The 23711-nt window shown below is 40.1% G+C and overlaps 1 protein-coding gene across 3 annotated transcripts in view; it reads left to right on the top strand.

The window, feature by feature from the left end:
- Nucleotides 1-16508, top strand: part of arhgap21.S (Rho GTPase activating protein 21 S homeolog) — a 112503-nt gene extending 95995 nt beyond the window's left edge. For 2 of the 3 annotated variants that reach the window (XM_018268712.2, XM_041567175.1), the window contains exons 12-25: nt 961-1086; nt 1633-1929; nt 2151-2215; nt 2306-2454; nt 3606-3736; nt 3836-3991; nt 4079-4157; nt 5587-5660; nt 7222-7311; nt 7679-7804; nt 7885-7926; nt 8873-8978; nt 11745-11776; nt 13898-16508. In XM_018268712.2, the coding sequence (XP_018124201.1) occupies nt 961-1086; nt 1633-1929; nt 2151-2215; nt 2306-2454; nt 3606-3736; nt 3836-3991; nt 4079-4157; nt 5587-5660; nt 7222-7311; nt 7679-7804; nt 7885-7926; nt 8873-8978; nt 11745-11776; nt 13898-15559 (3135 nt within the window). In that variant the 3' untranslated portion in view covers nt 15560-16508. 3 annotated transcript variants of the gene reach the window in all.
- The last annotated feature ends 7203 nt before the right edge of the window (nt 16509-23711 follow it).

Below are 23711 nucleotides of genomic sequence, written 5' to 3' on the forward strand. Positions count from 1 at the left end.
TTTTAATTTTTCCTTGCAGTGGCTGCTAGAAATTTTTAAGCATAACTAAAACCTAAAGACTATTGCTAGAAATTCTGGATTTTATATACTGAACATATAATACCAGCCCAGTAGTTCAGCAGTCCTAAAACCATAATAATCCAGGTCTTCAAAATTGTCCACAGCAGCTCTTCATCTTGGATCTTGTTAGGTCATTTTTAAATTTCAGCTTAATGTACATGTTTATTGTAGTCTGAGCTGCTGTTGAGAAGTTAAGGGGTCCCTGAAAATCATCACACAGAAAGTAAGATTGTGTCTATCATAGAAGCTGATGCTACAGGGCTGATTATTAATTTCTGATACAGAATGCACTGGTTTCTATGCTGCCATGTAATTTGAATGAATAACTGATCCACTATATCATAAATATTATAATGTATATATATACTGTGTCTTGTAAGTCAGTCCCTAAGCTTTGGCTAGTGACAGCAGTCCAAAGCATGTCCTTTAGTTGTCCTTTAAATAACTTCTATATCTAAATTGGGGTAATTAGGCTTCTCTGGCATAAGCAGCGTCTGCAATCTCTATGCTTTTGTGTAATGAGCATAATGAATTTAAGATTGGATCGATGGTGTTGCCCTCAAACAGATCAGTTGTGTTGGGCAAGATGTTATCACATGGAACATTATGGGGAATCTTCAGCACTAGTATTCTGTCAAACTCACATGTGCAGGGTTCCGTTTTATGCTCAAAATTATAATTACCCATGTCATTTATTATATTTATTTATTTTAGCAGCATGTTTCTTGGGAACTATTGCTGTTCCTCCGTTTCAAACAGATTAGAATGTAAACGTGAAGGATATATTGTACCATGTGCCAGTAACAACCTTCCCGAATGCGGTCACTGGATAAGAATTTATGAATTGGGGGTTGAAATAAAAATGTGTTTAATCCTGTCCCGTATTGCGGATTCCTTTAGGCAAGAGAAAATGTGCCGTCATCCGAAGACTCTGAATCCAGGAAAGATTCCTCCTCTGATGTCTTCAGTGACTCAAATAAGGAAGGTTTCCTGTATTTCCGTCAGGTGACTACTGAGAAAGGAAAGGTAAGCAAATGAGCTGACTAAACCCCCCAGGTACATGTGAGGGGGTAATTTAAGTGATGACAAAGATGTATTTACCCATAGGAAAGGCATGATCATATTGACTTCCTTCTAAATATTTACTTGCAATTGCTTAATCAAATAAAACTTTAGAGGGTTCAATAGATGCAATAGAAGGAAGGAGCGAAAATTAATGCATGGGGGGGGGGTTCAGTCTGAACTTCAATTTATATGGCAATTGTCTGTTCTTGTGCAAGAACTTTTAAGTCCATCACTGCTATAAAAGGCATTAATAGTTTCTCAGTTGCCTAACAAACTTCTGTGTAAGTGCTTGCAGGTGTTTCCCGTAGAAAGTGGGGAAAGTTTTGGGCAATGTGGGTTTGGTCTACTTAAAACAAAAAAAACCCCAGCAATCAAAGAGTCTGAAATTGCCCTGAGCCTCATCACTCTAACAATAGAGACAGCAGGGAAACCCAGGTGATTAATATAGCACAAGGTTTCATTTTTAAGCATGAAGATTTGTTGTAAACCTAGGCCTTTTATTTCCAGAGAGTGAGTGGGAGCATTCGGCCCTGGAAACAGATGTACGTTGTCTTGCGTGGCTCAGCATTGTATTTGCAAAAGGACAAGAAAGAGCAAACCGGGCATTCCTCAGCACAATCTGACGAAGAGCAGCTAATTGGGATCAATGGGTGTCTTATAGATATATCATACAGCGAAACCAAGAGAAAGCATGTCTTCCGCCTGACAACATCTGACAGAGAATTCCTCTTTCAAGCAGAAGATCGAGATGATATGTTGGCTTGGATTAAAGCTATACAGGAAAATGGCAATCTCAATGATGAGGTACATAAAGTGTTAATTGGACTCTGCTCTTCTGCTAATATTTTGATAGGCACCCGTGGTCCTTTTTGATATGGTCCATTAAAATTAAGCCTTGGTCCTTGTCCCATAGTGTTGTAAGAGAAAGTGACAGACACTAAATAACAGTTCCTGTTGGAGATGGATTTATAATATGGCACACGATATTGTGTGATTTTCATTTTAACCTTTGTTGTTGCCTTTAGCAAACAGATCAAGCAAGCAGGGTTCTTATTAGCAAGAGAATCAAAGAATATAACACAATGATGAGGTAAGGCTGCAGATGATTAAAGGGAGTTGGGGTTTGTGGCGTTTTTTATGAATATGTATTATGGCTAATACAAAACCTGTGTTTTTCCAGCTCCGCCAGCAACAAATCAGAACAATCTCCTAAAGCCCCACGGCAGACTTTGAGTATCAGGCAGCCATTCCGTGCCACCAGACCTGATGGCAAGCTACAAAGTCCTCACTCTCCAAAACAGGAATCTGAAAGAAGATTGTTTAGCAAAGGTTTGTAGAATCAAAGTACTGAAATATTTACATATTTATTTTGATGTTTTGCATGGTGCAGCCTATAGTCAATACCAAAAACAATATCCGTATAGGCTCGTGTTGAATGAGCATCGTGTATTTTAGCCTTATGACACATTCTTTAATGTCTTTCACATCTGGGATACATTCTAAGGCTTGTACACATGCTGAGGGAGATTAAAAACCTGCCATATAGGAATTCTTACCATTAAATATTTTAGCTGATGGATTAGGCAGCTTTAAGGGACTGGCATCAAGCAAGCAAGTTCCTTCGAAATGACCTTAAAGGGGAACTCCACACAAACATGACTTAACATAATTTCAAGCAACTTTGCAATATACATCAGTTTTAAAATATGCAGACTTTTCATGATTTTTAATGGTTTCGAACACTTCCCTAAGCCTAGCCCCCTGCTCGCCTGCTGATCTGTCTGACTACTTTGCTGATCTGTCTGACTACTTTGCTGAGCTGTCTGACTACTGTTACTTTGTATCAGCAGCAATCTTTCCTCGGCCTGCATCCTCCAAATCCCACAATTCCCTGCACATGTGATTTAAATAAGGAAAGGAACATCACACTGCAATGCATTGTGGGTTATGTAGTCCCTGCATGCTGTAAGCTGTGGAGAAGTTGTTACAATTTGTAACATCAGTGTTTAGTCCCTCCTTCCCTGCCAGGATTTCAAATGATGCAGAAAGAGAAGAACTGTTAAACAGCTGGATTTCAGCATAGAAAATGGCATTTATTCATATGTTTTGAAGAAACAGGTAACTGTGATTGGTATATTAGGGGTTTCTGTGGTATGTGGGCCTCTTTATCAAATTTTGGTTTGGAAGCCCGAGTTCCCCTTTAAGCATTTGCTAGGTTGAACTTGAAGCCAAGGTATATTGGGGAAATGTGTGTTCTGGAAAAGCACAAGGGTTAGACAGGTTCCAGTGTCAGTCTTGAGCGCTTCTCCCAAAGTGGGGAGTGACCATGTTATGTAAGCCCCAAGACCCTTCCATCCTTAAAGCTTGGCAAGTACCCAGTATTATTTTATATGTTATGAAAAGGCTCCTTTTTTTGTGGCCATTGTTCAGTTTTTAACCATTGTATTCCATTAACAATCATATATTTACCATTTCTTTAGATGATATCAGTCCACCTAAAGACAAAGGCTCATGGAGAAGAATCATGAAGAACCCCTTTGAGAAGAAGCCAATCACTGGTGGGACCTTTGGTGTGAGGCTGGATGACTGCCCTCCTGCTCACAACAACAAAGTAGGAAACTTTGCCTTCAAAATAAATGTCACTAATCGTTATTTATGAAACCTATTTTACAGCACTCACCCAATGCTTTTTTTTTTTTTTGCTTTTCAGTATGTCCCCTTGATAGTTGACGTATGTTGCAAGTTAGTTGAAGAAAGAGGGCTTGAAGCCACTGGTATCTATAGAGTCCCTGGTAACAATGCTGCTATATCTAGCATGCAAGAAGATCTCAACAAAGCAAACACGGACATTGATATCCAAGATGATGTAAGTAGAATAAGCATTTTCTCTGTCTGTAAAATAATTTTTTTTATGTTGTTTACCTGTATTATGACCTGTTATATTGATTTGTAGAAATGGCGTGACTTGAACGTAATAAGCAGTCTACTGAAATCCTTTTTCCGGAAATTGCCAGACCCTCTCTTTACCAACGGTGAGAAATTGGAATTGCAAGAAGCTTTGAACTGAATGGTGTGCAAATGTGTGTATATGTATATATAGATAGAGAGATAGAGAGATAGATAGATATACCTTATATAATACACAAAAGCTATGAATATCTTGTAAATTATATCCTTATAAACGGTGAGTTCTGATGTCATCAGTTATAAACGGTGAGTTCTGATGTCATTTCTGTCACGACTCACTGAAATTTGTGTATTATAATAAATAAAGTACCCCCAGTTGTAAAATATGAGGATATTATAAGTTACCTCGGAGTTCCATGACCTGTATAAAAACACTCGGCCTTCGGCCTCGTGTTTTTATATGGTCATCGAACTCCTCGGTAACTTATAATATCCTTATATTTTACAAGAGGGGGTACTTTATTCACTATATAATCTACAGTCTGGTCATTTCCCAATGGGACCAGACTGTAAATTATATCCTTATAAACGGCGCGTTCTGACGCCAGAACGCGCCGTTTATAAACTTAAAGGGACAGCACTCGCAGCTGCTGCCATCGCCTCTACCCGACCTTCCCACCACTATAGCTTTCGGCTCTGCATTTGCTTACCTCCCACAACGCGCTCCACCCCCTCCCTTCGGCTTCTCTTTCCTTCATAGCAGATCTCACTCCAGTAAAAAATCTGCAGCTGCCTCACTAGCGTTCTCTTCTCCATTTTCACTCCCCCTCGCATCAACTATCTGAAGTCTCGCTCCCCCTCCCTCACCCTTCCAAAGTCTCGCTCCACCTCCCGTCCACTCTCTGAAGACTCGCTCCGCCTCCTTCCCTTGCCTTCACCCGTCTGTGATGTAGTGAAAGAAAATGTCACACAGTGCGGGAGCTAGCCTTCAGAGTGGATGGGAGGCGGAGCGAGACTTAGATAATGTAAGGGAGGGTGAGAGAGACTCCAGGTAGTGTATACGAAGGGGAGGAGACTTTGGTAATGCAGAGGGGGGGTGCAAAAATGGAGAGGAGTCCTGTGAAGAAAAATAGGAAAGAACTACATCCCAGCTGTGACATGACCATAGCAAGAAGAAATAAAGGTACCCAGCTAAATATACTAAAGTATGGCATAATTTAAAAAGCAAAGAACTCGTCAGAAAGTACAAACTGAACCCAGAAATTGTAGATTATAATGAATAATGTACCCCCCACTGAAAATTTATAAAGATATTAATAGTCACCTCGGAGTTATGTGACCTGTATAAAAGCACTCGGCCTGCGGCCTCGTGCTTTTATATGGTCACATAACTCCTCGGTAACATAATATCTTTATAAATTACAGTAGGGGGTACATTATCCACTATATAATGTTATTAAAGTGTGGTCTTTTTTATACAATTATAGAATTTTCGTTAATTTATTACTAATTCCCCTCACTGTGTGAATAAGCACCAATATTCTTGTTTTGCAGAAAAGTACAATGATTTTATTGAAGCAAACAGAACAGAAGACCCAGTAGAGAGACTGAAAACTCTAAAAAGACTGGTAAAGTTGATACATACTCCTGATTATCTGCAAAACATAAATGGACAGTTAGGCTGTGGCATCTTTTGTATCGGAAATCAAAACTCTTCCCCTTCCGCAGCTCATAAATTGCACTGCAGAGGTGCTAATCGCAGGTTTGGGGCAACTCGTGATACTTAGCATTCATTTTGAACTCTGTTAAAATCTGCAGCATCAAAACATTCCATATGGCATTGCCCTAAACTCCTAAAGGTAAAATATTACGGTTCTTTGAGCTGCAGCATCATAAAGTATGATAAATATAGTAATAAGTACGGATGCACCGAATCCACTATTTTGGATTCGTCCAAACCCCCGAATCCTCCGTGAAAGATTCGGTCGAATACCGAATCAAATCCTAATTTGCATATGCAAATTAGGCATGGGAAGGGGAAAACATTTTTTAGTTCCTTTTTTTTGTGACAAAAAGTCACACAATTTCCCTCCCTGCCCCTAATTTGCATATTCAAATTAGGATTCAGTTCGTCCGGGCAGAAGGATTCGTCCGAATCAGAATCCTGCTGAAAAATGCTGAATCTTGGATTCGGTGCATCCCTAGTAATAAGCAGGGCCGGATTTACATAACGGGCGCCCCTAGGCCTGCTGTCGTTCATTACCCCCCCCCCTCACTTTTATTAGTTCAAATTCTCATCACTGGGACCAGAGCAATGGGAATTGGTGCACAAGATATATTAAACTATTGTTTCCTAGTAGCCATTAATAGTTGACAAAATCAAGAACCTCAGTTGAAGAATTGACAAAAAGGACATTAACAGATGAAACTTTCATGTCTAAAAGTGCAAATTCTGGACCCAATTTAATATCTATATTAATTGAATCTTTGATGAAACGTTCGATTTTCTCCCATAAAATTTTTATCATTGGACATGACCAAATATATAATAAGTCAACGTTGTATTCTTTGAATTTCGGACACTATTGTATCTCCTGCACATCCCCAGTGTTTCTGAACCAATGTTGATGTGGTTGGGAAGCATGCCGCCCCCTAAAATTCTGCCGCCCTAGGCCCGGGCCTTGGTGATGTCTTCACAAATCTGGGCCTGGTAATAAGTGTTGGGTGTGCATAATAGATACTACTCTTTGAATTAATGCAATATATATTCGATTTTAGTGCTTTGAGGCAGTTCTAGGTCTTTAGCTGGAAGCTTGTAAATTACCTTTTATTTTGGAACGGTCTTATAGTAAACGTTATGGTATAGGGTGCATTTGGATCCTACTTGCAGCGGTGAGGAAAATGTCTGCTTCCCTGCTGCATCGCTTTCCATATCAGCAGAAAACACTGCACTTCACCCTTTACTGGCATTTCCCCAGAAACATAACACTGATGGGAGTTAATTGTAGATCTAAGGTGACCTGTGGTGTTGTCTGTTGATTGTCAGTCGGTATCGACTTGTGGTGGGTACTGGGCATTTTGATTTCCACTAAAAGTAGCAGAGATCAAAACATGGCATGTGCAATTGCATTTAAAGCTGATCTGATGTATTTAGATTAGCAAGTGAGGTGATTGTATCTTTCTTTGCAGATATTGGATTTGCCAGACCATCACTATGAAACACTTAAATACTTGTCTGCACATCTGAAGACTGTGGCAGATAACGCTGAACTGAACAAGGTACTAAAATGCACTGTTTAGCCTACAATCTCAAGGGTTTCATTCAAAGCTGCTTAGGCCATTCAGTCAAACATCAGCTTCTTTTTGTATTAGGACAAAAACTGTATAACTGGTATTAAATTGCACATGTATGAAAATGTGTATTTTCTCCCCCAGTTGTGAAAATTCACATTGTTTTCCAACTAGTGGCACAGAGATCCGCGATATTTGGCTTTTACACTACTATGCTTTACTTTATATATCACTTTTTATACTAAAATTGGGGATTATTTAGGGCTAACCAAGCCTTACAAAATTGCTTGGAGGCTCACCAGTTGAGCAGTCCCCTAGCAACTCCTTAGATTCCAACTTTCTACATCATTACTAGATGGAACCCCGAAATTTGGCAATCGTTTTTGGACCAACCCTTGTTCGGACATCAGAAGACAACATGACTCACATGGTCACACACATGCCCGACCAGTACAAGATAGTGGAAACCCTCATTCAGAAAGTAAGTCCATACTGAGCAGCAGATATTTGCCTTGATTTACTGCCTGCTAGATCCTCACAATTCTTCCATTTGTGTTTTAGCATGATTGGTTTTTCAGTGACGAAAGTTCAGACGAGCCAATTGTAAGTATTGTTTCCAGTTTGGTAAAGTATGGCAGTATGACTTTAAAGGGGTGGTTCACCTTTAAGTTAACTTATAGTATGTTATAGATTGGCCAATTCTAAGCAACTTTTCCATTGGTTTTCATTATTTATTTTTTGAATTCTTTGCCTTCTTCTTCTGACTCTTTCCAGCTTTCAAATGGGGGGTCACTGACCCCATCTAAAAATAAATGCTCTTTAAGGCTACACATTTATTGTTGATGCTGCTTTTCATGACTTATCTTTCTATTCAGGCCTTCTCTTATTCATAATCCATTTTCTTATTTAAATCCATGCAAGGTTGCTAGGGTAACCAGATTGCTGAAATTACAAACTGGAGAGCTGCTGAGTAAAAAGCTAAATAACTCAAAAAACACAAACAAGAAAAATTGCAAATTTTATCAGAATATCACTCTCTACATCATATTAAAAGTTAATTCAAAGGTGAATAACCCCTTTAAATGACTAGATTTACCATTACTAAAACAAACTACTGTATATATGAACATTACAGGGTGTATTGATTGTCTAGTTATATTTATATATAATAATCCTTCTCCATACATTTATAATTGAGAAGAAATGCTTATTCTGTTTTCCATTAGCCTCTATGGAGAATTATACAGTGGGGGGAGCATTATGGCAGCTGCCATTTCTGGCAATGGGAATTTCTTATTTTAATATTTGCAAATAAGAGGCTGTCATATTGCTTGCCTTGGTGTTCTCGGTTATACCTAACTATGTAATCAAAAAATAAATGACAAATTAAACCTAATTATTTGCTAATAAAGCCGGCATGTTGAGAAATAAGAGTATAGTGTGGCTGAGTTGCAAGCTGGTATGGAAAAACACCCTTGCCCATTCAATAAAACAGTAATAAAAGTGTTTGTTTAATGATGTTGAAGAGATCTTTGTTTATCAACTGTAGACAACTGTACACGAGGAAAGCACAGTAGAGTCTCAGCCAGTGCCAAACATAGATCATTTACTCCCCAACATTGGAAGGACTGGACTTTCTCCAGGAGACGTATCAGGTAACTCTCGCCTGCATAGGAAGCACCGCTTGGCAGGCCAGACTAACAATCTTTTTTTTTTCCCCCCCTTTTTCTTACAAGTATTCCAAAAAAAGGTGCTTAACATTTTTGTGAACAAGACTTGGGTACCTGTGAAAATCCCAAAAATGAGCGAAAGGATTCAGAATTGATCCGAACAGAACAGCCAGTAATCTCATAGGTTCATGATGGGCCTCAAGTTTCAGAGAAAACGCTCCTATATTTTTTCAGTACAATTCACATATTGAAGGGAAACGTCCACCTTACCATTACATTCCAGCATGATGTAGGCCAGTGCTGGGCTTATTAATCAGAGTTAAAATCTATTTGCTGTCTGGATTATATTAAAATGATATTCAGGTATGGGATCTGTTATATGGGAAACCCGTTATCCAGAAAGCCCTGAATTACATAAAGGCTGTCTCCCATAGACTCCATTCTATCCAAATAATCCACATACACAAAAACTATATCTTTTTTCTGTGTAATAATAAAGCAGTAGCTTGTACTTGATCCAAACAAAGATATAATTAATCCTTATTTGAAGCAAAACCAGCCTATTGGGTTTATTTAATGTTTTCATGATTTTCTAGTAGATGAAGATCCAAATTACAGAAATGTCCATTATCGGAAAACCCCAGGCCCCGAGCATTCTAGATAACCGGTCCCATACCTGTACACACATTTCAATGAGTCATGTGACAGAAATGAAACCACTAAGCTCGGATTATAACCAATGACATCACTAAGCACCCGTTTATATAGTGAATAAAGTACCCCCTTTTGTAAAAATATAAGGATATTATAAGTTATCGAGGAGCTTCATGACCATATAAAAACACGAGGCCTAAGGCCTCCGAGGTAACTTCTAATATCCTCATATTTTGCAACTGGGGCTACTTTATTTTTTATAATACACAAGTTTCAGTGAGTCATGTGACAGAAATGACATCAGAACTCACCGTTTGTAACTGATGACATCAGAACTCACCGTTTATAAGGATATAATTTACAAGATATTCATGGCTTTTGTGTATTATAAGGATATAATTTACAGGATAGTCCTGGCTCTTGTGTGTTATATAGTGAATAAAGTACCCCCTATTGTAGTCACCGAGGAGTTCCATGACCATATAAAAGCACGAGGCCGAAGGCAGAGTGCTTTTATACAGGTCATGGAACTCCAAGGTTCTAATATCCTCATATTTTCCAACAGGGGGTACTTTATTTATTATAATACACAAGTTTTAGTAAGTCATGTTACAAAAATGACATCACTACTCACCGTTTATAACTGATTACATCACTAGTCAGCGTTTATAAGAACATAATTCACATGGCTTTTGTGTATTATATAAATACAATGCTACCTTAAAGCAATGTATGTGTGTCAACTAGATCCAAGCGGAAGACATTTTCAATCTACTAAAATTCCTCTTCCTTTTTCTCTTCCCCTTGCCACCTTTTCTATGGACTAGTACCTCCTTATCTCTTAGTAAATTTCTCCTCTCTGCTGTTGCATTAAACGAGCATGTTATGTCCCACAGCAATAAACCCCCCCCCCCCAAACCGTGTTGTTAGCACAAAGTTTACTTCTGTCATTGCTGAAACAAGACCTTTTCTCATACTGATGTCAACACAGGCGAAATGGGAGGCGTCTATCACACAGTGATGTCACTAGTGGATTCTATGATGTCAGTGATGGACAACTGGAACTGTAGGAAGAAGGAGGATTGCTGTCCCCATTGTAGCTGCCTTGTCTGCAGAAATCCCCGTTTTTTGTAAATGGACAATTTAAAAAAAAAAAAATGCACTGTAAATGTTTCTGTTCAGCGTATTTTAAACAGATCAATGCTACTTTCTTAAAGTCTCTCTGCCATTTCTTGTTATTTCTAAAGCAGACCCTGAGGAGAGATAGCATGGTATGGTCTATTAGTTTTTCTAGTCATAAGCATTAGCCTTGTGTCTATAAGGGGTGTGGCATGGGGCTGAGCGCTCTTCAATAAATAACTAAATGGAAAAAAATAACATTAAAAAAACAAAACAAATAAATTGCAATTTGAATTGACCGTTGAGAGCCGCTAGCTGGCCCCGTTCTGCCCTCTTTATACTTGTCTAGCCTTGGTTTTTTTTCCTTCCCTATAGTGAAGTCTTTCGGTGTCCATTGCTCATTCCATACTGACACTAGCACAGACTAACAACTTATTCTACCACATCATAGAACTGACTTGAGCATCACTGCTGAAAACAAGGCTTCAAAAGTCTCAGCGGTGATCTGCCAAACCTAGGCTCTGAAATACGGCGTGAGATTGAAATTTCTGCTTTAGGACTTTTGTTCTATGGTTTTCAAGCCATTTTAGATGTTTAGCATGAATGTTTAGTGTCTCTGGTTAGATTACATAATTATACAAATTATATAAACTGCCCCCTCCTACCCCCCATAGATCCATGTTCCTTGAACAGGTCTTTAAAAGTCAGTGTCTCTGTTTTTATTTTGAAGAACAGGGTTCCTTGCCATTCTTATCATTGAGCTGGTTCTGCCTACAAATTCACAGCATCCTTTCATGGCGGTGGCTTTCTGTGGTGCAGCCTGCATCTTTGTGAGCTATAACTATCCCCTTTGTTTTCTTTTGCTTTGACACATTTTGTTCTGTGCTTGTCCTTTCCATGATGCGCAGCATTACTTGTTACTGACGTGCCTTCTGCCTTTGTCTGACACTTACCCTTTATCCTTTTGATTCTTCACAGATTCGGCTACTAGTGACTCTGCAAAACCTAAGGTAAGGAAAGCATCCAAAGTTTGCATCTATCTTTATTTAGCAATCCATTTATAAACAACCAGGTAGCTTATTATCTGAAGGCTAGGCCCACATTAAGGAAGAGAAGCCACTGCTGCTCTGCCTGCACCCGTAAGCATTGTCTCCACTCGGTTGCAGGTAGATGCGCCAGTTTCGGGAAAAAAATGCAGGAGTCCACATTTCACAGCCGATTATTCACCGTGTCTGCCAGTTGATCCAGAGGAAGGCAAAAAACCCTGAAGCCTCTCCAATTTGCCTCAGAGAGGGAAAAATGACTCCAAAATGGCAATCCCTGGATCAACTTGTACTATGTGCTAGTACAATAAAATATAATCATGTTTAGGGTAAAGACACACAGAGCTACTAGTAGCAGCTAATTTTTGTGGTTGCCCTTATTTATTAAAATGGCAATTTTCTATTTAGGATTACCCAATGGCACATACTACTAGAAAAGTATATTATTATGATAATGGTTCATTTACATGAAGCAGGGTTTTACACATGAGCTGTTTTACTCAGTATCTTTTAATAGAGACCTACATTGTATGGGGGTATAGTTTTCCTTTAAAACATGGCCCATTTGTCAAAGTTTGAATTTCGAATTCACATGAGTTTTTTAAAACTCCCATGAACTCGAAATTTGACCGATCGAAATGTATCAAGAAAATCGAATTTTTAAAAGTCGGGTGATTAGAATTGATCCGAAAGCTCGAATCGAATTTGGTTTGAATTTTTAAAAACAACTTGAATGTCAGGAAGGCTGCAAACAACACCAAATTGATCCCTGGACGTCTCACATTGACTTAAACAGCAATTCGGCAGGTTGCGTATAGTAGAATTCCAGATTTTAAAGGACCAGAGTAAAAATTTAATTCAAATTTTTTTAAACTCCCTAGTCGAATTTGACTGTTTTTGACCCTTGATAAATGTGCCCCATAGTGTCTTAGTAAAGCCAATTATTACTATTGTCTTATTTTGTAGCCATGACAAGTAGTTGCTACTGGTAGTTCTGTCTTCACCCTTAGAAGTGATGGTGGAATGGTATCTGGTGTAAGAAAGCGATGCTAATGGTTGGTAGCAGTGACTGATTGGCAGATTTGTCTCCCGCCATCGTCAGACTGGGACACCAGGGGCCCACCCAAAAACCTTAGACTAGGGGCCCACTCTCAGTGCTATTTTTCTTCCTCTCTTCGCTCAACCTCTATTCTATTAGTCTCCTTTTTTTTTTTTTTTTTTTACATACTATAATCTATTATTACATCTTTTTAGCCTCTTTTATTTTAAATTTAGCCTAGAAATAGGCAATGACCATGAAATGTAGAAGCAGGAGGAACTACTGACACCTGGACCCACCGGGAGTTTTCCTGGTATCCGTGCGGGCCAATCCGACACAGTCTCCCGCTATAAAAATGCATGACTGCGGGCAACAAATATCCCAAAAATGCTTCTCCACTGGAAATAATTAAAATCAGCGGCAGTAAAATCAACACATTGCTTTATTCTTCCGAAGTCACTAGAAGTTGCGTTGGGAGGAAACTTCGGGTGACTTTGCAATATGTTGGTGTTACCGCCAGCGATTTTCGGGAGATTTGTCGGCCGCAGTCATGCATAAATAATATTGGGCGATGAATCTCCTCGTTGGCCACTGTCCTAATGGGTTAGCAGTGCTAGCTACCATGAAGCCTTTAATGGAATCTTTGGATCTGCAGGGGAGTAATCAAGTCACAATGTCATTGCTCAAATTGTTTTGGTAAGCACTGCTATGGCACAGAGCCTCTCAATGGGGAACTGAGGAACTTTTTGCTCTACAGTGCTGCCTGCATAAGTAGTGCTATATAAATATAAAATATACATACACACTAAGCTATGTAACCACTATGTATGTAACAATTTAAGTTATATAAAATGAGAATAAAATATGTGTAAGTTGATAGAAACCACATTGAAATATAAATTAAAGAAATAGTTTTGGAAGCAAGAATTATACTTGTAGAGTCATCAGAGCAGAATTAAATTTAAATCAGATGTTTTATTTTGTTGCTGTAAATCATCTTGTTGTGTTTAGAATGAGTGTTGACTGCTTATTTCTTGTCTTCCTCATAGGGTTCTTGGGGCTCTGGGAAAGATCAGTATAGCAGAGAGCTGCTGGTGTCTTCTCTGTTTGCTGCAGCCAGTCGCAAGAGAAAGAAACCGAAAGATAAACCCCAGCCAAGCAGTTCAGAGGATGAGCTTGATAATGTGTTTTATCAAAAGGAGTTATCTCAAGTGGAGTTTCAGATACCAGACAAACAGAATGTCGATAAGGATGCGGATCTGAAAGCAAAAGCCAATGCACTTTCATTCAAAGATGCTGACAACATTAAAGGCACAAATATAATTACGGAAGATAAGCTAGAAAGCGACATTATGCATTCTGAATCCACTTCTCCTTGCCTCCCAAAGCTTTTAGAACCCCCAAAAGAGAATCATAGGCTACAAGTGCCATCTGATGACAAAACTATCCCACAAATAAGCTTCCAAATGGAAGAGAGCATGTCTGACTCAGGAACTATGCTTAGCACTTCATCGCAAGCCTCTGCACAAAGGTCAAAGCCAAAAGTGGTTAGTCCTGAATTCAAAGGCCATGATTTCTTAACAGCGGATGTGAGCTCTATCACCTCGGATTACTCTACAACATCATCGACTATATACATGACTGGGTTAGACCCAAATCCTATCAGCCCAGAGGTCCAGTCTGTGGCAGAAAGCAAAGGAGAGGAAGCAGATGATGAGAGAAGTGAACTTATTAGCGAGGGCCGGCCGGTGGAAACAGACAGTGAAAATGATTTCCACATATTTGCTTCAAGCCTTGCCTTCAATAGGCAACATCGAAGCAAAGAGGAAGACCCACCAAGGAATGTTCAAGCGAACGCTGAAGGAAGTCCCAGTTGCACAGAAGGAAGTATAACCCCAAGATTGGACACACGAAGGTTTAGCTCTCATAAACTTATTGAATGTGACACTTTATCGAGGAAAAAGTCCGTACGCCTAAAGACAGACAGTGAATGTTCTGCTGAGAGCAAGAATGAGGAAACGCTATCAGATGCACATGAGGTGATGAAAAAAAGTAGGTCCCCAATCAATGTGGACACCACTGCAAATAATGAGCCTGAAGAGCCTGCCTGGAGAATTAAAATAACAGATCGGCTCAAACTGCGCCTTAAAGCGTCTGCAGATGACATGTTTGGAATAGGAAGTCAAAAAGCACATGCCGCTGAGACCCGAAAGAAGAAAAACATTCGGAGGAGGCACACACTTGGGGGACAGAGAGACTTTGCTGAAATCAGTGTTTTAAATGCTTGGAAAATCAATGAGCCAAGTTCCAAGGAAGTTGAACTTTCTGCTGTGGATCGCTTGAAGCCAAAGTGTCCTTCCCAGGACCTCTCTATTTCCGACTGGCTCGCCCGGGAACGTTTACGCACTAGCACATCTGAGCTCAGCACGGTGGAGCCTGAAGAGAAACACATTAGTGAGACCACTGGTCAGAAAGAGTCGGTCTCTCCCAGCCCACCACCATCATCATCTCCATCACAAGTAAGCACAGCCGACATTCCAACCGGAAGCGAAAGCCCGTCCCTCGGAACAGCACCCCAGTCTGACGATCAAATGAATGGTGACAGCTTCCAGAGCAAAAACAAAAACAACTTCAGTCCTGCCGTCGATGCTCACCCTCATAAACTCTCTGGTACTCAAGTAGTCCGATCTCGATTTTACCAGTACCTTTAAACGCTACCCACAGTTGCAGTTTATCGCTTCTAGTTGATTTACATGTATATCTTGTGCCTGAACTTTATTTTTTTTTGTATTTTGTTTTTCAGCCTTTTTAGAGCTGAATTCATTCATAGGCCCTGTGGAACGTCTTCACAGAGCTTAGCTGCAGCCAGATGAACAGGACTGACAGAATTAACTTGATTTTTTTCTTTTTAATGGAAGTACTCACAAAATCTGAACAATTAATTTGGAGATAAATGCTTCTTTGTGCACACTGCTAGTTGTGTTTGCTACTTCATTATCTGTCACAATAACACACATCCTTCTGACTTACGTCCAAAGTCAGGGATCTGCAACCTTGAGTCTCTACCCAGAATTCCCTGATATCTAAAATAAGATCATATAAATAAGTATCTCAAATCGAAAACCTTTCTATTAGGAGATTGTTGGGAGTTTACCCATTGGGGAACCAAACGTTCCAGATCCCTGGCTCCAAGTAAAGTGCCTCATGAATTCATCCGTTTCGCTAGGGTGCCATATTGTTACATGCTAATTCGAGAAACATGAACTGTGAACAAATCCATAGCATTTTATCCGTGATCAATTTCCATTCAATTCTACTGATTTTTTAACAGGCGGATTCCGAGCTTCCATTCCTACGCATTCCAGTCAGATCTCCCAGTTTTATACAAAAAAAAAAAAAACTTTTAATACCGTTTTGAGTTTTATGTGACTTGAATTTTTAATCTTTCTGTAAGATACAGTAACTTAAATGTATATACTAAATGTGTATCTTTTCTTCAGATACCAGATTTGATATAAATGTAAAATAGGCATGTAGATAGTGAATCGGTTTCTTTTATTGCAAAAGAATATAATTCTGCATGAAGTCCCAATAAAATCTTGTACCATGCCTGTGAGCAGCACACAAACAGAAACACTGGAAATAAAAAGTATTTGGTGATCACTTTTTTTTTTTTTTTAAATAATATATTCATCTTGCACTTTTTTCCCCCCTTAGTTTTTCGATCCACGCGCATTTTACTTTCCCCAAATAGGAGCCATGGCACATGGGTGGATTTTGACACTTCACCTTGCTCCAAACAAAAGAGCAGTCACATTTGGCCTTCTTTAAAACTAAATACCCAAAATCAAACCCTGTGCCATTGCCCTAATTGCTCCTTAAAGGAGAACTAAACCCTAAAAATGAATTTTGATAAAAATGGCATATTTTACATATTGAACTTATTGCACGAGGCTAAAGTTTCAGCTTGTCAATAGCAGCAATGATCCAGGACTTCAAACTTGTCACAGGGGGTCACCATCTTGGAAAGTGTCTGTGACACTCACATGCTCAGTGGGCTCTGAGCAGCTGTTGAGAAGCTAAGCTTAGGGCTCGTCACTAATTATCCAGCAGATAATGAGGTTGGTCTGTAATATAAGCTGATGCTACAGGGCTGATTATTAAATTCTGATGCTAATTGCACTGGTTTCTGTGCTGCCATGTAGTAATTATCTGTATTAATTACTAATCAGCCTTATATTGTGACATTTCTATTCTATGTGTACTGTATATTGTGAGTGGGTCCCTAAGCTCAGTAAGTGACAGCAGCACAGAGCATGTGCAGTGAATCAGCAGAAAAGACGATTGGGAGCTACTGGGGCATCTTTGGAGACACAGATCTGTATTGCTAAATGGCTCTGGTTGCCTTGGGCTGTTACAGAAGCACAAAACAAAATGTACAACATTTCTAGCTACTTCTTTAGTTTAACTTTCTTTGACTTTTATGTATAATTCCCATGGTAACAAAGGTAACTTCTCTTTGTGTAAAATAGGTGTCCTCCCAAATCACTTAAAACTTATTAAAAACTACTTTAAAGTGCTTTCTCTCTCAACAGTTGAATGGGATGAAAGTGGGGGAAATGGGTGTTTTAGCACTATTAATAGAAACTGAGGGGGGGGGTGCATTACTTGTTCCAGATCACTTACTGGTAAGTTAAAGGGCAAGTATTAGTGTTTTGATTTCCACTCCATCTATTGGTCATCAGTGTACAGTGTGTACCATACTACGTCATGATAAATATCACCACTGATTCATTACAAAGGTGCAGTTTTAAGCAGTCAAGGTTGCGGAATCCATTGCTTTTAAAGTCTGATTGAAAGCTCTTGGACAAAGCTTTATCACAACCTTACACACTTCTCTTGTATTTTATCCCTTACATCCATTTTCTTTTTTTTAGGCAGGGACTGGAGAGAATGGCATAAGATTGGGTTGCTCATTCAGTAAGTGTCTCCTGATGCTTCTTTTATCCTTTTATATCATATTGAGCATTAGAACTGACCTGTGATATGTCAGGGGTTGCTTCCTGCATCAGTAAACTAACATTTTTGCTGTTTGTTTATTATTTTCTGGCCCCGCTAGCACTGAACATCAGGATGCAATCTTGTTAAACCGTAATCAAATGATCGGTGTAAATATTACTAAAAAAAGAGGTGCCCTTTGAGTACATCAAAGAGCACCTATCACAGCCAAAATCAAACACATATTAACAATCTGACCAGTACAAGCTAAACAGGTTTAATCAAACTACATATATAGTTTTTTGAAAAAACTGCAGGTTTTAAAAAAAATCCCTTACTTTTTCAAATGGGTTCTTTCACTGAGGGAGGCCATACTGTGACTATAACAGAGACTCTAATATTCAGATTTCAGGAGCATGCTCAGATTGTAACACTGCTCAGAGTATTCTACCCAGAATGCCTTGTTTTAGTAAACTCCTCCACTAGAAGTATCAGGAGATTTCCCTATCTTGTCCCCCGCTGGTGATGTTATTATGCAAATGAAGGGCACACACTAACTTCCAGCAGGTGGCAGCACTACTGAACAGCAGCTAACACACAAGTTTGGCTGATTTGAAAATAGCTTAGAAGGGTTGATAAGGAACAAGGAATTTCAACTGAGCATGTGCGAGATTTCAGAGCTGCTGTTGGCTGGGAAGATATAGGTAGGAGGAGCCAGTGAAATCTAAGATGTCTGCCTCAGCTAGAACTGCAGGGGAGATAGGGGAGATCTTGCAGAAGGAATAGTGAGCTGATCATTTACATTATACAAACAATTCTAACTGTTTTAAAAATCGGATTTCTTGAACTTTCACAGTGTATTTACTTAGTGAATGATTTTGGTCATGCCCTTTAAAAAAAATTTTCCACTGCCATATAATGAAATTGAAGCAACAGCTCCACCTGCTGGTCATGCCAGGCTACATACAGTTGGTTGTAATTTTGTGCGAAAAGCCAAGTCTTGTGATGTTGCTCTGCTCACAAAATGAAGTTTATTTAGCAGATAAGAGCCATCTGATGTTACTCTGGTCAGCCTACTAGAGCCAGTCAGCTGGAATGAACAGCAGCTAAGGAGCATGTTATACTTAAGACTACTGATTGCTGAAAACGTTTTTCCTCGCAGCCTGCACTCCAGTTGGGGGAAACAGATTTTTTTTCCCCCAAAAATAATGTGCCTCAATAGCGCTATCTATCCCACGGAAGATGTAACGCCCAATGCTGGCAGCCATGCAGTGGCGGATCTACCGGTGGCGCAGGGGGTGCGAGCAGGCCAGGGCCCACACAGCCTCAGGGCCCCCCGGCAGCTCATGCACCACTGAAATCCGGGCCGAAAATCATGTACAGTTACGTTACTGCAGCCATGCTTGCTGATGTGCATGTATATAATAGAGTTTCCCAGTCTGTACATTCATATGATGCAGAAGCGGTGGGTGAACACGCTAAGTTTACATCACATGCATGAGCATAATTAGCATTCTGGGGCACTTGCTCATTATGTACATGCTTGTGCCCCAACATGGCCACCCAAACTAGGGGCTCCCTCCCAGCAGGGGTAACTTTCACACTGCTTAGGGGCACTAAAACTATGCTTCCCCCTACCAAGCACAGGCTCAATGAGCTCATACCTCTTGTGGGGGCAAACTTTTTCATTTATAGGCACCCTTTAAAGGAAAACTAAACCGTAAAAATTAATGTGGCTAAAAATGCCATATTTTATATACAGAACTTATTGTAGCAGCCTAAAGTTTCAGCTTGTCAATAGCAGCAATGATCCAGGACTTCAAACTTGTCACAGGAGGTCACCATCTTGGAAAGTTTCTGTGACACTCACATGCTCAGTGGGCTCTGAGCAGCTGTTGAGAAGCTAAGCTTAGGGCTCGTCACTAATTATCCAGCAGAAAATGAGGTTGGTCTGTAATATAAGCTGATGCTACAGGGCTGATTATTAAATTCTGATGCTAATTGCACTGTACTGATGTGTGGGTCGATGTCCAACCTCCCACCGCCCAAGCCTGACTTCCGGGTTCCTTTTATAGACCCGCGCCAACCCGCCCCACAGATGACGTCAAAAAAGGGGCGGGGTGAGCAGGCTCACTGCTATAAAACGCAAAGCCGGCAGTTTAAGGTGCAAATGGGGCTGCAAGATCGGCCCGAACCCAACCGACCCACGGGTATCGGGCCAGGAAGCACATCGCTATTGCACTGGTTTCTGTGCTGCCATGTAGTAATTATCTGTATTAATTACTAATCAGCCTTATACTGTGACATTTCTATTCTATGTGTACTGTATATTGTGAGTGGGTCCCTAAGCTCAGTAAGTGACAGCAGCACAGAGCATGTGCAGTGAATCAGCAGAAAAGAAGATGGGGAGCTACTGGGGCATCTTTGGAGCCAGATCTTTACTGCTAAAGGGCTGTGGTTGCCTTGGGCTGGTACAGAAGCCTTAAACTTAATGTACAGCAGTTCTAGCTACTTCTTTGGTTAAGCTTTAGTTCTCCTTTAAAGACAACAAAACTCTATGTAAGTTTTGTTAAAAAACGACACTGTTATAACAAAGAAAAAGCTATTCAGTCAATACTGAAGAACGGGTTGCTTCGATAGATCAGCATTGTTGTATTTGGAGATTTGTTACAGGTTTATGGATAATAGATCTCTTACCTGAATTACAACACGTGAGATATTCTTATGCAAGCCTTGTTCTACTGCTGTATAGTTTCAGGGACGCCTAATGACGACTGTTGTGAAGAAATGTGTTAAAGGGATCCTTCACCTTTTTGCATAGTCCTACCAAAGTGGTATAATATACTTTTCCCGATCTCAATTCTTGGGTACAGCACTTACGTAAAGATCGGCAGCAGAGGGACATCAGAATGAAGAAATTGTAGATAATTGCTATTAGGAATGCACCAAATCCACTATTTGGTATTTGGCCGAATCCGTTGTGAAAGATTTGGCCGAATACCGAACCAAATCGTAATCCTGATTTGCATATGCAAATTAGGGGCAGGAAAGGAAAAAGTGTGAACTTCCTTGTTTTGTGATGAAAAGTCACGTGATTTCCTTCCCCACCCCTAATTTACATATGCAAATTAGGATTTCGGTTCGGCCAGACACAAGGATTCGGCCAAATTCATATCATGCTGAAAATGGCCGATTCCTGGATTCGGTGGATCCCTATTTGCTATAGCTCATGCCCTGGCTTTTCATTCAGTGACATTGTGATAATCCAGTTGGCTGGATGAATGAGAGAGAGACTGTATTGTTCGCATTATGTTCCATGGGAAATATAAATATTGAGAAAATCTATATCGCTATATTTAACGAACAACCATTTCTCATGTAACCTTAACCTAATAAATATCTGAATGAAAATCGTGAAACAGGAGGGAGATATAGACAATGTACTTTAATAAAATCCGAACTCCGTGGGTCACATTTCAGTGGTGCTCTACTGTATATAGACAAGCTGATTATTGACAGTGTCTTGAGATCTACTGATCACCAGCTAAACCTCTACTGGAAAAGAAGAAAAGACTGTCCAATGTATGTAACGTGTTAAACTCCCAAAGAGGTAACCCATACGCAAAGGGGCAGATGTATCAAGGGTCGAATTTCGAGGGGTTAAATCCCTTGAAATTCGACTGGGGAATAGAATCGAATAGGGAATTCAGGCGAATTTACGCGCTGGCGAATATTCGAATGGGCGAATATTTGCACGGCGAATAGTCGCACGATCGAATATTTGATCGAAGGATTTTCATTCGATCGAATGATCGATCTAATGCCTTTGTATTCAATCAAAAACGTAGGTTTAATCTGGCGAAGTAGGCAGTCGAAGTATTTTTAAGAGACAGTACTTTGACTATCGAATGGGTGAATAGTCGCAGCGGTTTTTCGCTCGATCTATTAGAATCATTCTACTCATTCTAGTTGAGGAGCACAGAAAACGACTTGAAATCCAAGTTTTTTTCCCTCTATTCATTCACCCGAGCTTGGTGAATGTGCTCCAAAGTGTTATAGTAAATGGACCCAAGACGTCCCTAATTTGGAACTGGATGACTGGGATGACATAACAGCAACCTTTGTTCCTACGGTAATTAGTAGTGGAGATTATACAGCATAAGATGATACATAGATTGTATTATACCCCAGTACGTTTGCATAATATGAGATTGACCCCAGATAATTTGTGTTATAAATGTGGTCTAGACCCAGGTACCTTTATGCATGCTTTTTGGTCCTGTACGGTGATCAATACCTATTGGAAGACTGTAGCTATGTATTTGCAAACTTATCTGGACTTTCCTCCGGTCATGTCGCCGGAATTTTTTTTTGCTATATTATTGACCAATTAATCCTAAACGACAAATGTTTCGGTTATTACTCTTTTATGCAAGGAAATTTATTGCACTTAAGTGGAAACTCCAAGACCCCCCTACGGTATCATTATGGAAAAAATTGATTAAGGAAGCGCTTCCCATAAATAGACTGACCTACATGAGTAGAGGTTGTCCAGAAAAATTTGTTAAAATTTGGGATGCATGGGCTACGTACGTGTCAAGAAACCAACACAGAGATGGACTAAAGGTGGCCATACACGGGCCGATAAAAGCTGCCGACAGACCGTGTCGGCAGCTTATTGGCCCGTGTATGGGGGCCCCCGACGGGCTTCCCCGATCGAGATCTGGCCGAAAGTCGGCCAGATCTCGATCGGATGGGATTAAAAATCCCGTCGGATCGCGGCCGCATCTGTTAGTTGATGCGGTCCCGCGATCCGACTGCCCGTTTGGCGAACGCTAGGATCCGATCGTTGGGCCCTAGGGCCCACGATCGGATCAGCCCGATATTGCCCACCTCAAGGTGGGCATATCGGAGGGAGATCCGCTCGTTTGGCGACATCGCCAAACGAGCGGATCTATCCGTGTATGGCCACCTTAACTCACCTGGTATAATATAATTACTGGACTGGCCAATGGGTGGCCCAACCACCATCCCCCTCCAACCATCCACCTCACTTCTTCCCTCCCCCTTTTTATTTTTTCTTCCCACAATATGATTTGTGTTATTGTTAAATGCAAAAATAAAGGCTTTATAAAAAAAATAAATGAATACAAATGATGACATGCTGCGGGCCAATAGAGTTTAATGGTGGCCATAGACGCACAGATAATATCGTATGAAACAAATTTTCCTATGATATTCGCTGTGTGTATGGTGGGAGACGAGCCGACTGATATCGGCAGAAGACTTGGATATCGGTCGTCTCGTCGATCGGGCTGGAAGGAAAATTTTGATCGGCTGCATTTTAAGGCACCCAAACATCGGCCATTGTTAGTGCTGAATCGTCGGATACCGGTAGAATTCTATTGTTTCTCCCTGTATATCTGACCATTCAGCTCTACACGTGTGTATTGAAACAAACGATTTTTCTGGGAAACATCTTTTCTATGGCCACCTGAACTGCCTTCACAACCGTCACTATTGAATAATGTTTGGGTTTGTAGTACAGGTATGGGACCTGTTATCCAGAATGCTCGGGACCTGGGGTTTTCCGGATAATGGATCTTTCCGTAATTTGGGTCTTCGTGCCTTAAGTCTACTGGAAATTCATTTAAACATTAAATAAACCCAATAGGCTGGTTTTGCTTCCAATAGGGATTAATTATATCTTAGTTGGGATCCAGTACAAGCTACTGTTTTATTATTACACAGAAAAAGGGAATCATTTTTAAAATTTTGGATTATTTGGATAAAATGGAGTCTATGGGAGACAGCCATTCCGTAATTCGGAGCTTTCTGGATATCGGGTTTCCGGATAAGGTGTCT

Source organism: Xenopus laevis, chromosome 6S (genome assembly GCF_017654675.1).
Source record: "Xenopus laevis strain J_2021 chromosome 6S, Xenopus_laevis_v10.1, whole genome shotgun sequence".
NCBI classification, from domain to species: domain Eukaryota; kingdom Metazoa; phylum Chordata; class Amphibia; order Anura; family Pipidae; genus Xenopus; species Xenopus laevis.